Consider the following 16,812-nt stretch of genomic DNA (forward strand, 5'->3'; position numbering starts at 1 on the left):
AAAAGTCATGATACTCAAAGTAAGTACATTTAATATTTTTTTTGCAAAATATTTACATATTCCAAAAGAACAACCTTAAATACACTTTTCAGTCATTCTTGCATCTAATAGCAAAGTTCTGTGTAGGTATTTCTGTTGTTGTATTAGCCATGTTGTATCACTATTATTTACTCATATTTTTTTCTGCCTGAATTATGAGATTCTTGAAAACTGTGATTGCCTCTAATTCATCTTTAACATTCATCTTCTGAATAAAAAAAGTTAACATTTGGCTTCTATTTTAACCTTAACCTGTATCTAGAACATGGCTAAGACACAGGAAGAAAACGATCAACCAATGGGCACTCTCCCCCTGCCCCGACACCCACACAGAACTTTGGAGCCCCTACACAATTGTCACCAAAACCTCACCCTATTTTACTCTATATCTACTCTTGGAAAATAGCCTCATTCAAAGCATTTTATTTTGGAATATGTATGGCTCCAAAAAATGGTTATATGGTTTCATAGTTCATGGCAGACAAGCAACATAGAAACTTGGTAATTTGGGTTTGATTTTTGGCCATCTGCAGCAGCCATGGCTTCATTAAGCCCACAGATGTGTTTTGTGTGTCCCCATCGAGTGAGCTTGAACAGTTTGTTTTGTTTATCTGAATTTTTCTTTTCTTGAAATGTTACTTGATCACATTGTAGCATGTGGCTCAAGACTGTAAACAGAAGAATCCATCACAACCCAGTGTCTCCCTGTCCTCACACCGTGTTATCACACTTCCCCCTGGGCAGCCCCTTATATTAAGGTTGCCAGAGTCAGCAAATAAAAATAGAGAAGGTCCAGTTATATTTGACTTTCAGATAAAGAAAAAGTAATTTTTAGTGTAAGTACTGGGACCCATTTATATTTTAAAAATATTCCTTGTTTATCTGAAATTCATATTTAATTAGTTGCCCTATACTTTATCTGGTAAACCTACTTTCGGCATTTGAACTCATAACCTCTGGCATGACGAAACAATCTCCAGAGAGGTAAATGGGTAGGTTACCCAAAAGTGAAGGACAAATTAAATATATTTTTGAAACACAAAAATTAACAAACAAACAGATGCGGGAGTCAAACAGGGTCTTGCATACTTACAGCAGACCCTGACATATTAATAGTAGAGATCCGGGGCCAAGGCTCCCCACAGGATTTCCTAGGACACTAGTCTCTGAGGTGGCTCCACCAAGAATGACTTGTATGATATAAGTTTGGATAATGCTGCATGTTGCTTTATGTTCTTGGAGAGCCACAATATACACTAAATAATGGAGGATGCAGAGAAGTCCCGCACAATGAAACATAGTTATAGTTGGTGTGATACTTACACTAAAAAATTATTGGTTGTTTATCTGCAATTCAAATGTAACGGGGTCTTTTCTATTGTTATTTGCTAAATCTGGTAACCTTAATATCAGGGGCTGCCCAGGGGAAGAGGACAGGGAGACACTAGGGTTGTGATGGATTCTGTATGACACACACATTCCCAAGCTCATATACCCATGAGCCTTGTTTCTTTTTTTAATCTCCTATTAACATCCCACCAAGACCATGATCTGTGGAATGAACTCTGAGAGTCACTTCCCAAATTATCAAAACAACAACCACATTGTATTGCATTCATACCCTTAAATTTAGATTGTCCTAGTTTTGTGTTTTTTCTTTTTGGAAAAAAAAAGACACAGAACAATTTCAATAAAACGGGTACTTTTTCGGTGCTTCAGATACAATGAAATTCAGTCAGGTAGATGCTGATTCCCCTAATAACATGTCAGTATGTTTCCTTTAAACACACACACACACACACACACACACACACATTTTTATTGATTTCAGAGAGGAAGAGAGAGGGAGATACAAACATCAATGATGAGAGAGAATTACTGATTGGCTGCCTCCTGCAGGCCCCTCACTGGGGCTCAAACCTACAACTCAGGCATATGCCCCTACTGGGAATCGAACCATACCTCCTGGTTCATAGGTTGAGGCTCAACCATTGAGCTACACTGGCTGAGCACTATGTTTCTTATTTTGTCTTCTAGTAGGGCACTGCATAAACATTCACTGTTACAGTATAGCTTGATCATGGAAATCCTAGTAAACACTTGATGGATTATAGAAAGGCTCTTAGACAGTATCTCTAATGAGACATTAGGTATTGCTTATGTGTGGGATTGTGTTGCAAAGTTAAATGAATCTATTTTTAAAGTTGCAGCCCACCTAATTGATTTGTATAAGCAGTCTTTGACTTCTGTTCCGGAGTGTCTGCCAGACCCATTTGATACAGAGCTCTCTGAAAAGAAATTGAAGTAAGCTGATCCAATAATGTTTTCCACTTAGTATTAAGCATGCAGTGATTGAGGAATGGAGAGATGTGAGTATCATAACCATGGGTGACCACATCCAGGAGATCTCCGCCTTTCATCTGCCACACTGTCAACAACTTATCATACAGGGGTGGTTTTCTTTTATTGTTTGCCAACTGGGAGCGTTGCCTCTCTTGCTTTAGAAGCATGTGCATTTCTTTATTCATTCCCTGATCCAAATGGACATGTCTGGCATGCCCATTATGTGAAAAGCTTCCTGTTGGGAGCTGGAGATAGAGTGATAGATAACAACTCGACCAGTGCCATCTTGGAGCTTATAAGATAGCATCAGAAACAGCCCCAAAGCAAGTCAACACATAGGCACGTCATGACAGATTGCGAGAAATGCCACGGAAGGTATATGGGGCCCCAGAAGGAAAATGACAGAGGGCCCTATTTTATGACTTCAAAAATACGGCTGCTGGGAAGGGGGAATCTTTTGGAAAAATATGCTTTTAGACCTTTCAAAGCATCACATGGACTTATCCCAGAGGCAGCCGGATAGTGGGCACTAAGTAACCTAAGATATGGCCAATTAAGATACCAGAGAAAGAGCCAACTGTGTGGAAAGTCAGCAAAGTATCGTATTGCCTTTTTGGTCATAAGTCTCTTTTCTTTCACATAGGCATGCAGCAACAGTAAAGCACTGGAAAGAGAAGATAGCTCAGAAGAGGTAATCCATTCTGAAGTATATATACATAAACATATGAAAAAGCCCAGCTTTGTGGAATCATAGAATCTTAGAGAAGGAAGGGTTGGGAGGTCCTACCGTCCAGGCTCCCTGCTGTGATCTGAATCTCTTCTGTGTTTCTGCCATTGGTCATTTAGCTTTTGTGTGACCATGTCCTTATCTCTTGAGGATGCCCATTGGACCAGTAGGGTGGATCCTCTCCCTCTCATAAGTAAGAACGCTCTCTGTGCTTTGCTAATCTTAATTACTGATAAATAATCTAGAACTTAATGCAGAGCATAGTTATAAACATTCAAGGATTCATATAACTCATCTGAGGATGTGCTCTAAGCATCATGTGCTTTGGTTTCCTTTCAATCCTAGCCAGTGATTCCAACTTCAACTCTCTTGCCATAAAGAGAGGAAGCCAGTTATATTTATTGAGCCTATAGTAGTATATATGGTACTATTGTACATATTGGTATGGCTCCCCTTCAGAATGACTCCCAGATGAATATGCTTCTTAATAACAATGTCTGGGTTACCTTATGGCATGTGTTGGAGAAGTGGTGAGATAAGACCTTAAGTCTCTTGGCCCACCCTACATACAAGGTCAAAGTGTAAGGTGTATACTGTCTCATAGAATATCCCTGGAAGGATTTTCAAGTGCCTGGTGACAGTGATTGCCTGTCGGGAGGGAGGTTGGGAGGTTAAGTTAAGGGACAGTGTGGGATGGAGACTTCCTTTTTATTATGTACTCTTCAATACCTTTAGAATTATGTACATGTGTTATCCATTCACATTTTTTAGAATTTTGGAACACTAAAATTTTTAATTTTAACCAAGAGGTAGGTAATAGAAAGCCAATGTAAGTTTATGAAAAAGAGAGTGAAACACATAGATATGTGTCATAGAAAAATAAGTGTTGGCAGCATGCATAATAGATGGGAGAGGAGGATTAAGGAAGGAGAAAGTTTCAAGGAAATTTGAGGTGGTCAAAAATGTTAGATGATATGGAAGTGTCAGAAAGGAGAATGAATGGGGAAATTAGCGTTTATCAGTTGGAAGGTTTATTGATGTCTTTTGTGAGAACAGTTTTAAGAAAGTGGTAGGCAATAGGCACACTGCCATAGGTTGATGAGTGAATCCATGAGGCCATAGAGATGAGACATGTTAATGAGAAATTATTGTTTAAATTAGATGATATTTTGATTCAGCCAGTATTTCCAGAGAAGCCATCCAGTGTAAGAGAGCACTGTTTTAGGTCAGTAAAATTAACTCCAGGAATTCAGTTTGTTTATCTATAAAACGAGGATGATTGGACCACCTAATACCTAAGGTCAGCTCACACACTGGGTGACTAATTGCTAATTAGCAAGTGCACTTATCAAGATCATGGGCTTGGAGGAGGCAGCCTGGGTTTTAATTTGGACTTTACTTCTTACTAGCTAATGATTTACAGTGGGTTACATAACTTCTCTAGGCCTTGGCTTTTTGGCCAATACAATGGGAATAATAATAATATTAACTCGGAATTCTTGTAAGATTAAATATAAAGTACTTTGCAAAGTGTCTGGCATATAATAAGCACTTAAAATGGAAAACTATATCAGATAGGATTAGGTTGAGCTACATTTAACAGACAGCCCCCAAATCAATGCTTTTATAAGAAAGAAGTAGGCAGCACCACATCATCAGATTCCTTCTTTTCATCTATTCTATCGTTCTCAGCACATGATTTCCATCCTTAAGGTTGCTTCATGGTTGCAGAATGACTGCCACAATTCCAGCCATTTCATCCATATTTCAGAAAGTAGAAAAATAAATGAGACAAGGACAAAGGGAAAGCCTCCCAGCTGAGTTAGCCTTCTTTAAAAAGCTACCTGGAGTCTTACTCAGGGAATTTAGTTTACTTCTCATTGCCTGTCTTTACATGTGAAAAGTATAGTTTTTAGCTGGTATATGTCTCCCCAATGTAGGGTTCTGATATTGGAAAGACATCTAGCAGGATTATAATGCTTTTATTTCACTTTGTAATCACTGATCACATTATTCATAAACTTTTACTTAGGTTTTTGTTAGTTCTGCTTCTGAAATTATGCAGATTAGAAGAATCTAGTTGGCTTTAAGATCATGTGGTTTTTAGTCTTTTGAGGTCAACTGTAAAACCAACCAGCTGGTATCATTATTTGCTATCTTACAATGAAAGGCTGATTTCTAAGTAGGAAAAATGACTGGGATATAGAGCTAAAACACAAGCAAATAATATTTTGAAATATTTTATGTCTCTTTTGCATAATTATGGAACTACTGACCAGGAAAGAGATTGAAAACACAAACAACTATTTAATGAAAATTAGGAACAAAGTAGTATCACCTTACTTCAAATCTGAATTTAGCAAGACATTTCAGTCTCAGGTAACTGAATGTAATTAACAATTATTGAATAAGAGTCCTTTTAAAAGTTGACATAGTGCATATGCTATTATATAATGTTCCTTTCCTGAAGTTATTTCTTTCCTACATCTAATCCGCTAACTAACCTATACCCTTCAAATCCATGTCTTCAAGAGCATATAAGAGAGAGACCTAATTTCAGGTCTTACACCTAAGTAGTGTTCTCTACCAATGTGTTACTACCTCTCCATCTCCCTGCCTTGAATTATCACTATTAATTGCCTTATCCCATCTATTTTAAGCCATTTTTTGTGTCAAATTCTCCCTATTGATGCTCATCCTATGATAAACCCCAGTTTTATTCAATAAAGTTTTTATTCCATTGAAATTCTGTTACCCATTGGCTGCTGAGATAACTCTAAGTTATTATAAGTTCAGAACTCCCAGTGTTGCTATGAAAACTCCAGACACTATTATTAACCAGAGGCTGCCTGAGAAGAAATTATAGGAAACTAATTAACAAAATCTACAATTGAGTTAATAAGTCTCTTGAAAAACTTTTAGTTTACAAAACTTCATTTCCAGGACCTTAAAAAAGAGACTTTGATCATTGCTCAACAATTTAACATGCTCGTGGCAGCTGCCTTTCAGCCATGTGTAAGTCTAAAATTATTCTTTTGGTTTTTCCTTATCTGTACACCCTTTCTGGAAACTTGCCTCCATTTCCAAAGAAAGGTGAAGATGTGAGCAAAACAACTGAGAAAAATACATGTGGTCTTCATCCAGGTAATGTGCTTGTGTAGCTCCTGTGACTGTGCCTAAATGAAGAATACCTCATAGTGGCTCTAAGGCCATAACTAGTTCCTACCACCCTTTGCCTTAGTAACAGCTAATGACATGACCTGCTGTGACCTGTATATTAGTCCTGCCTGACTTATAAGAGGAAAGCAAGATGTAACTAAATTCTCTATGAAGGAGAATTCTTGCCAAAAATCCTTAAACTGAATTTGATTAACAGGAAACAATCAAACAAACCCAAAATGTAGGCATTTTTTTAAAGACAATTATCCTGGACTCTTCAGACAAATCAGTATTATTAAAAGAAAAAGATGGAGTAACTGTTCTATATTAAAAGAGACTAAGAAGTCATGAAAACAACATGCAGTGCATGCACTTTGGATATGGGTTGAGAAAAACCACCATAAAAGATATTGTAGGGCAACTACATGAGTTTGATTGGGGGACTCTATCAGCAGGCATTGTGGCATTACTATAGGTTTTCCTGAGTGTGATGATGGGTCAGAGTTTGCAAAGCAAAGATTAAGGCTGGAACAAGGGCTTATAAGTGTGATGGGGAGAAATTGGGGGTGAAGGTTGATGCTTCTACCTGCTACCTACACAGACATCACTAATCAATCAAGTCTACTTTCCTCTTGAGACGGGGAAAGGCCTGTTTTTCAGCACAGTCCTCCAGGCAGCCACCACCACTCATTCAACTAGGGTTGGCCCACACAAGTTGGTCCTTGATCTATTTATTTAAAATGTGTTCATATTGCACTGATTCCTTAGAGAGAGATATTTTAATTAGCAATTACATGTTCAGCCCTAGCCAAGTGGCTCACTTAGTTAGAGTATCACACCATGCACCCCAAAAGGTTTCAGGTTCCACTCCAGGTTAGGTCCCTGGTCCATTGATGTTTCTCTCTCCCCTCACCCCCTAGGGTCAATAAATACATATCCGTGGGTGAAGGTTTTTATAAAAGAATTACGTGTCCACAGTAATGAATGCATCTAAGATAAGAAATTTTTAAAAATTCACATCTCAGTTATTCTTGCCAGATAACATAGGCCAAACTACTTGGTCTCTAGTTCATAACCCAACAAGATAGCTACTACTACAGAAAGAACCAGCTAGCTCCCAGGCAGTGTGAGCCCCATCTGTTAATGGCAAGCACTGCATCATATATGAAGAGTCATTGCCTCTTAGTAGCTTTTTTTCTATTTAGTCTTTCTCAAGTGTGGGGGTTGAGCACCTTGTTCATTGTAAAGAACACAAACATTAGTAGTGATTGTACCATTGTCTGGAATGTCACCTTATAATATTTGTTTTAGGTTTTCTAGATCCCCAGCCAAAAGAAGTTGTAGAACAGGAACCCTCAGATAGGGCTTTTTCTTCAAAATCGGAGAGTTCTGTGAATATCAAGGAGTTCGCTAACCAGAAGGAAACTGAAAATTTATCCAAGTCTCCCACAGGTATGGTAATCATTTGCTTTATCTCACTGTCTCTCAAAACTGGACATTATGTCCTTTCGGAGTATGGGAGATGGTACTGGGTGTTGAAGGTATGGTTGTGGTCATAGAAAAATTTCTATAGTATCATGGACCCTGGAGCTGTGGAACTGTGAAAGGATTCTTAGCATGATGTGGATACATTGGCAGGTTAGTTAATATGTTGGGTTTGGGAGGATGAGAAAGTCCGATTGCAAAGGAGTGGATATAATGATGGAATATATAATCCATTCCAAAGAAACAGGAAAGCAAGACAAGAATGAGACAAGTGATTGTTTAAAATGAGGAAGTCAATTGATTACAGATCTCAATGAGGTTAAATAATTGCTTGTTAAATATGATAGAGTAATAAGCTAGAAGAATTGGAGGCGATGATATATAGAGGGAAGCTTGAAATGAGAGTTTGAAAGTGGTAAAATTATTGGTGTTGGCAAGGTCAAAGATATGACATGAGAGTTTCTGAGATAGAAGAGGAAACTATGAAGAAATGAGATGATCGAGAATCAGAGAGGACATTGTGATATCACCAGGAAACATGGAGTAGAAGGCCACCCTAGGTGTCAAGAGCTCCAGTGAATCAAGGGAATGATGGAGAGGTCAGTCAATGATAGCTGCTTGGAGATGTCATAGGTAACGCAGTCTGATGGCAGGAGCTTTAAAGGAATGGGAGTTTTCGAAGGAGGAAACAAACTACTTTGAATCAAGAATACCTACTGCTGCCCTGGGCTCTGATACTTGAGATAAGACATGGTAATGTGGCCTCTTTAAAAGAAGTAAATTAATATTCATATAAACAGCAATGTTGTTGTTGTTGTTTGTTCATCTTCACCTGACGGTATTTTTTCCATTGATTTTTAGAGAGAGTGGAAGGAAAGGAGGGAGGAAGAGAGAGAGAGAGAGAGAGAGAGAGACATCAATGTGAGACACACACATGGGTTGATTGCCTCCCACACATGCCCCAGGGATAGAGCCTGCAATCCAGGTATGTGCCCTGAATGGGGAATCACACACGTGACCCTTTGGTGGGAGGACACTCTAACCACTGATCCACATAGGAGTGTTTGTGTCTGCCTGCCTGTCTCTCTGGGCATCCTCCCTGTCTTCATCTTGCCCTATCCCTACTTGTCCTGTTTGTTTTTATCCTCTTCTACAAAGGACAGGCTATGTCCATTACTACAGAGGTCCAAGGTTCTGATTCTTCCAGGTCCATAACCCAGTCAGCGACATGGGATTATCCCTGTCAGCTTCAGTGGGAATATTCCAGTAAAGGTACTGTGTTGCCTTCCCCTGGCTCATGTACCATCCTAATGGCTGGGTCCAGGGATGTCATGGCACCAGAAATATATGTGGCAGAAGTGGGTGTTGAGGGGGCAATGTGGAGAGTGCTGAGAGCACAAAGATTATAATTACCATAACCCTCAACTCAGAGATGCTGTTTGCAAAATATACCCATGGTGTTTGCCTGCAGATAGTGGACATTCAAATATTGGTCCCTTCCCTTTCCTGTCCTGATGACTTTTGAATCTAAGAAAGGATGTTTAATATTATGATCTAAAATACAATTCTTATTTCAATTGCCTGGGTATTTGGAAAAACGCAGCAATGTGGATCATCTACTCTTGCTTACTCCTCACCAAATGTGGTGACTTGAGGATTAACTTCCCTGGCTCAATTTTATCTGTAATTACTACCACTTTTTAGAACTATAAATATAAGAGTTGAGCCAAAAAAAATTCTCAAGATTTCCTCCTCATTAGTTTTAAGAAATCTTTCAGAATCAACGTTTTCTTATATTTGTACCTCATTGATTCAGTGGAAAGAACCCTGAACACCTCAGTATGAATGCAGTTTATCAAGGCGAGTCACTCAGCTTCATAGAATCTGATTTTTCTGATTTAATTAGAAAAGGTTATACTAATAGCATCTCGTCAAGTTGGTGTGAGGACCAACATTGAGTAAAATCTCTTCGTAAAATGTACAGATATAACACTAGAATTAATTTTTTAAAAAGCCTTGTTCCTTTAAATGAGCTCTTAAAAAAGAAGAAAAGTTTTCCAAGTCAATGTTCAATATTCCCTGGGATGACCTCGAGTGTCTTTGAATAAAATGTCCATGTGGTAATTTCAACTTTCTCTGTAACAGAATCAGATCTGTGTCTGCCCGTGAAAATCCCAACCCAGTCGTTGCTGCAGGATGTCAAAGGACAAGCTAGGAAGGAGAAAGTGAAGATACCTCACTATTTGAGGAGTTCCAAGCCCAAGTCTGTACCTCTCACAAAGGTAAAAGACGTGGGGACACATTTCCCAGAGCCAAGCAGCATTTTATGTAAACCTGACCCATTGGAGTGATTGATGGCCAGCCACTGCGTGCTATTTACTAGACGTACCATCTCACCGTGAAGGCCTGCAGGTCACACACAGAGGAACTAAGTCAGTGCTTTGTTCCTATAGGCTCACTGGAGGAATTGGTAGCTTGAAATCAGCCCAGCTGGGAGTTCGTAATCATAGAAATTGACAATTGCTGTTAATCAGGGTTCTTTTCAGGAAGCCAGTGTTATCAGCACACTGCTGGCTAAGGGGGTCATCGGCCACACTTCTCGTGACTCTTAGGATAAAATCCAATATCTTAGCCTGACTACAAGTGTGGCCCCGTTTGCTTCTTGGATCACCTTGCCCCAAACTCACTGTACTTCCGCCATTGTGGGTTGTTAGTTCTTTAGTTCTTAGTTCTTTAAAAGCATCCAACTCCTTCCTTCTTTAGAGCCTCAGAGATTAAGAGTCCACATCAGCTCTGCTGGAAGCCTTCCTTGAGCCCATCAGACAGGTTTTGATGTTATCCTTCTATACTTTCATGGCACCCTGTGCCCGTTGCCATCACAGAATTTGTCACAATGTATATAATTGATGTGATAGGAGTGCTTCTCAAACTTAAATGTGCACACGAATTACCTAAAGATCTTGTCAAAATACAGATTTGGACTCACTGGTGTGGCAGCCTGGGATTCTGCAGCTCTGACAAGCTCCCAGGTGAGGTCAGTGCTGCAGCTCTGAGGAATACCAAGTGCATAGGGCAGTGGTTCCCAAAGTGTGATCACCTGACCCAGCAGCACTGGCAACACCTGAGACCTTGTTATAAATGCAAGGTCATGACCCCACCCCACATTTACGGATGAGAAACTCTGGGGATGAAGTCAACAATTGGAGTATGAGTGAGTCCTGGAGTTGATTCCAATGGGAGCTGGCATCCGGTCCTCACGGGCACAGAGGAGCGTTCGGTCCTCATGGGCACAGAGGGAAGAGCACACACTTTGGATTCAGGCAGACTTGAGTGTGAGACTTTGCCACTTACCACTTGAGCAAATTTTTCAAACATGAGCTTCTCTAGCCTCAAACCAAAGCCTAAAATACTCCCTCACATGGGGTTGCTCAAGAATTACATGAGACAGTAAATGTTCCTTTCCTCTCAAAACAAGCAGCATTTTCTCTGGAGACAGTCTTTATCTCATCCTGGGAACTCAAAATACTAATAGAACCATTTTATTTTATGTTGTTACTTTTTCCTTAATGCAAAGGCGCAAGATCCTTCTGGAGGAAGAGTGAGAACATCCTCCATTGCTTCGGCTGCCATTAAAAACCCACATTCATCCCCTTACGGATTCCATCTTCTCCCTCCATCAGTGAAGTTTGGAGTGCTTAGAGAAGGGCACACCTATGAAACCACTGTCAAGCTCAAGAACACTGGCGTGGACTTCTGCAGGTAAGGCCTAGGCACCCGCGTCTGCTCAGTCACCTTCTCCTACCCTGTGGCTTCTTTTTGACTATCTACATCAGTCAATGTTTCTTGAATTGAACTGTAATCATACTCTCTTGGATTTTCACATCATTCATTCGCTAATTCTCCCATTCATTGATTCATTTATTCTTCAGAAAAATCAGTATTCATCAAGCCTCAAGTATTAGTAGGTACGTCTTTGCCCTCCCATTAATCATTATTCATACTTTGGTAGAAGCAACTCTAGGCCTGATCAGCTCTAGAAAAAAAAGGGAGGTGAGGGGCCGCACAAGTGTTAACAATAATTAACACATAATTTGAAGGTCTGCTTCTCAAATTATTTCTCGAATCTACCACCAACTGTGATAGCTGATATGTTTTAACTTTATGATCTAAAAATGGTTTTAATTACATTACTTCTGCATAGTTGAAGCAAAAAGAGAAAATTATAACCTGAACCATTAGGGCAGTGATGACGAACCTATGTCATGCGTGTCAGAGGTGACACGTGAACTCATTTTTTTGGTTGATTTTTCTTTGTTAAATGGCATTTAAATATATAAAATAAATATCAAAAATATAAATCTTTGTTTTACTATGGTTGCAAATATCAAAAACTTTCTATATGTGACACGGCACCAGAGTTAAGTTAGGGTTTTTCAAAATGCTGACACGCCGAGCTCAAAAGGTTCGCCATCACTGCATTAGGGTCATTTTGGCTCTGAAGTTCTGACTTGGAATTGATAACAAATATTTTAACTCACAGTTTGTACTCCCAGTTGAAAATACACTGCATCTGGTATTCAGTGACAAGGAAGAGTCAGTCCCTCATTTCCAATTCAAGACCAATAGAATTTCAGAGCTTGTAGAGATTATGCCAGTAGAACAAACTGAGTAACTCATGTGTTTTTTTTAAATAATTGAATTTATTGGGATGACATGGGTTCACCAAACCATACAGCTTTCAAGTGTACAGCTCAATAAAGCATCATCTGCATGCTGCATTGTGCACCAATTGCCGAGCAGTCTCTTTTGTGACTTGTTTTAAGGTCCTTGTAGGCTGGAGAGTAAGGTGAAGCCTCAGATCTCCTGAGTACCAACTAGTTCTTGCAGGCAACTCACTGGATCCACAGAGCTGTTGTCACTGCTGCATGGGAGAGTTCTATACCAAGACAACTCCCAGCTACAAAATTACCTCTATCCCATTTTTATCTTAAGCATAATGTGGAGAATTTCCCCAGTAAATATGGAATAAATGTTTGTTTCAATTGCCAAGTTTTTCTCAGTGTGAGTGACAAGTCCTTCAAAAATGGTTGTGATTCTGGACTCAGGTTCGGCAATATATGCAGCAGAGCAACAGGAGCATGGGTTTCAATGATCGCAGTGCTATTTCAGTTGAGGCCAACCCCCACTTCAGGAATTACGTTTGCTTCCTCAGAAACAGACTGAGGAGCACCCAGGCCACCAGATATTATTGGCTGTTTAGGTTGTGGCCAACAAGTAGGGGGGGAGGGATAGTCAACCTCAATCTAATAAACTGGATGTCACTTACTTCATGTAATAACCACTGATCCTGTCTGTTCAGTACAGAACTTTAGCTTTAGAGAGTTCATTCCTCAGGGGAGTAAATTTAGCCACTACAGGGCAGGCAGCAGAGTTGAGGGTCATCCGAGCAGGGTTAGGGTTGGTGTGGAGGTGGCTTTCCTCAGCATTTTAATTTAGTCCAGGCCTTCAACCTTCAGGCAGAACCCACAAACCACAAGAAGGGAAAGGCCCCATGTGTGAGTACAGGGCTTTTCAACTTCTCCAACTTGCCTGTATCTCCTCTCCCCAAAGATCAAACCCCACGCACAACAGAGTGAGACTGGCTCCCACGCTCGACTGCTCTCCCCAGACCTTTATTCGTCAGCTTAACAATCTGACGGTCAGCATTGTGTTCCCACTGGTGGCCACACTGCAATGCACACATAGCCAGACACTCACGGCTCTGCCCGGCCTGGCTGCTCGGCAGGGCTGGGGCTGGGCTAGGAGCCTGCTTGACGGTGATGACAGCTGTTGGAAAGGCGCTTGTGAAACGGGCCCGAGTCTTCTCCCAATTGAATATTGGGTTGATTTTCCAATGGTGTGGACCCCATGCTCCTACAGCGTGAATATTAACATCTTCCTGATTTTTAATACCCAGGGTCATTCACTGTTCGTGGTTTTCATTATGGCATAAATTTATTCCCATCTCTCGGCCCGTAGGTTCAGGGTAAAGCAGCCGCCACCCAGCACAGGACTGAAAGTGACCTACAAACCTGGGCCTGTAAGTCCTACGTGTTGCCTGTTGTGTGTTTCTATATGAATGCAGATATGTTTCCAGTGAAGTCCTTCTCCCCATTTCATTTAAACCATGTTGAAGTCTAATTTTTTAGTATCATAAGCAAAAGATTCCTGGCATTGGTGCAGTATGTGGCTTGATGTCACTTACTTCATGTAATAACCACGAGACAGATCCTGTGTGTAAACAAAGTTAAGCTTTGAGCTATGGAAACATTTCTGAAGTTCGCCCAGTACTATAGTTATGTATGGTTGTATGAAAAATATATCTAATAATTAAACATGACTTAACATGCATTTGGGAAGTTGATTACCTAACTATATCCTGTGACAAATCCTTCTGCAGTGAAAAATCCTTTGGAAAAAGAAATATTCCAGTCTTATAATTCTGTGTAAATCTGATTTGTTCTCTTGGAGTTTGCCAGAGAATATTATTAAGAATGTTAAGTATATTATTTAATATACTAAGAAACAGTATATATTAAATTCATCAGCTGCCTCATTTCTCCAAAGATCTCTGAAAATACAAATGTTAAAATGTCAACCTATTCTGACTTTATTTGATATAATCCCAAAAATAGGATGTTTAGTATAAAACTTGCATATCACGACTTACTCTATAATTTCAGAACTTTAGTGTGACATAAACTAAAGTTTGTCTCAAATATAGTAACATCACATTTGTAAATCTTAACACATTTCTTGGTCAGTGCACCATCCTGCTGCTTTAACAATCCTTTCATTTCACCCAACAAACAGTTCCTCCCACAAGCCACTGTGTGCCAGGCTACAGGGGGTGATAAAACGAGTAAGACAGGGAAGGAGCTCACAGCCGAGCACATAGTGGGCACCCAGAAGATGTGTCCTTGAGGACCGAATGAAGTGAGGAAGTCTGGTGGATGCATGAATCCTTTGTCACAGGTGGGGCCATGCCCAGCCTCATGGAAACACTGAGAAAGGGCATCCAGTCCCATGACCAGCACACAGGGGTCACTGAGTCCGAGATGTTATATGTTGACAGAGAAGAGTCAGCTTGGTTCAGGGAGGGGTTGCCTTGGTTCAGTGCCCAGTCACCTGGCTTCCTGTTGCAGCTGTGGGACCACGCAGCTCAGCCATGTTGGCTAATTAATCCTGAGCGCCTTGTTTTCCTCGGCCGTAGAAGGAGGGCAGACCAGACCATGTCTTCTCCCTCTTCCAGCTCTAATAGCTTCCGATCTGTGAAGCAGTGCTATGCAGGCCCCAATTCCAAGCAGAAATGCATTTTGGGATTAGATCCCCTAATTCATGAGTCTCTCTCCCAAACAACTTATCATTGTACTGTGTCAAGATTTCAGAATCTTCACAACGTAAGGCCAAAACCAAAACCAAAGCAGCTCTCCTTCCACCCCTCTGGGAAGTTAGCAGATTTTTTCACTTCGAGAGGGATTATGCCAAATGCCAGTAGAGGGAGACAGAATGCCTTTAAATGCTCCCACATGCCTGTGGGACAGGCCTTTATAGATACTAAAATCCAGAGTGTATTCTTCAAAGCTCACTCTACACTGTTAGGTGTTGTTTTTTTCCTCTTTTCTTTTTGACGGTAGGTTTTGGCTCTGGCAAATATATAATCTGTAGACTTCTCCATATGTAAATCTGGCCACTGCTCAGCTTGGTCGGTTGCCAACACTAAACCAATGTACTCAAAGCCTGGGCAGACCTGTGTGGTGCTGCACTCCAGCCCCGCGTGCAGGCTGTCCTCCTCCCCAGCCCTGTTGATTGTTGGGCTTGGAGGGCCCAGGGCTGATTCTCAGAAACAGAGCTCTTGGATCCCCGCCAGGATGTGCCTGACACATTGTTGAAAAAAAACTGAAAAGTTCTTCAATTCTATTATTTTTTAAAACAAGATGGAGGGGGAAATTATTTGTATCGAATTGCTTTCCTTGTGGACATATTTTTTCCAGATAACTGTTGTCAAGCCTGCTTTTGAACCCGCCTCCCGGAGAGGCAGCTTAGAAATACAAACAACTCTGTTTCCTGGCTGGTGGTCTTTTCAAGGAACAAGGCGAGGAGCCCATTCCTCCCTGTTTCTTGAAGCCCATTCCTCCCTGTTTCTTCTTCGTTGTGTATCAGGTTTCTTCTTGGTGGGGACAGACTTCCCTGTAGCTTTCAGACCTAGGCAGTTCAGCATTTAAAGGCATTCTGTCTCCCTCTACTGGCTTTGTCACATCACAGGTCCTACATAAGGTAGAAATCAAGAGGCAGGACAGTGGTAGGTTTCACTCGGTCTCTCAGATTATATTTATATTTGTCTTAAATCTAATCTGCAAGGATGCCAAGGAATAGAAACCCACTACTGACATTCAAGAACTAGCACAGTTAGGGGCACTCTAAAAGTTTGCCTTTGGTATCGCCTCTGGGGCCCTGGCATTTATCCTTATGCCTTTTCTTAATAGCGCCTGGTTTTCTTCAACAACTTATCTTGGGTCCCATTTACTCAATGGAATCCTGCCTCACTAATCCGTGAAGTACTTCTTCTAAATGCTGTAACAGTAAGCATTCATTTGTGCTTAATTTATAGGTGAGGAACCCAGATTAGTTTTAGTAACTTGCCCAATTTGGTGTGAAATCCAGGATTTGAACTCAAATCTATCTGATTCTAAAGCTCCATTGTGTCTCACAGGTGGCATCTGGCTTGCAGGTAGAACTGAAAGTGGAGCTATTTGCCATGGTTTCGGGTGAGGACAGCACCAAGGGATCGACACACATCTTTCACTATATTGAGATCATGACTGAGCATGACGTCCTGTTCTTACCTGTGGAAGCGAATATCCTTTAAAGTTCAGTTTGAATTGTTGTGCATAGTGCAAAAATTGCATTTGGGCCAGGAGAACACAGAAGTCAAAAGGGTATTTTCTAACCCCCTCACACCCACACTCCATAGCTTCATTAATTCCAAGCAAAGTGCCTACTTTGCGCTATAGTTTTAT

General features: G+C 40.6%; 1 protein-coding gene across 1 annotated transcript in view; it reads left to right on the forward strand.

Annotated features, from left to right (window-relative positions):
* Positions 1–16,812, forward strand: part of SPAG17 (sperm associated antigen 17) — a 132,408-nt gene that overhangs the window by 114,058 nt on the left and 1,538 nt on the right. Inside the window, exons 38-46 of the mRNA XM_015563542.1 lie at positions 2,222–2,343; positions 3,026–3,073; positions 5,389–5,488; positions 6,199–6,253; positions 7,580–7,720; positions 9,899–10,035; positions 11,328–11,512; positions 13,772–13,832; positions 16,506–16,650. Coding sequence (XP_015419028.1) covers positions 2,222–2,343; positions 3,026–3,073; positions 5,389–5,488; positions 6,199–6,253; positions 7,580–7,720; positions 9,899–10,035; positions 11,328–11,512; positions 13,772–13,832; positions 16,506–16,650 — 994 coding nt within the window. The remainder of the gene's footprint in view (positions 1–2,221; positions 2,344–3,025; positions 3,074–5,388; positions 5,489–6,198; positions 6,254–7,579; positions 7,721–9,898; positions 10,036–11,327; positions 11,513–13,771; positions 13,833–16,505; positions 16,651–16,812) is intronic.

This window comes from Myotis davidii, unplaced genomic scaffold (assembly GCF_000327345.1).
Source record: "Myotis davidii unplaced genomic scaffold, ASM32734v1 scaffold217, whole genome shotgun sequence".
NCBI lineage: Eukaryota > Metazoa > Chordata > Mammalia > Chiroptera > Vespertilionidae > Myotis > Myotis davidii.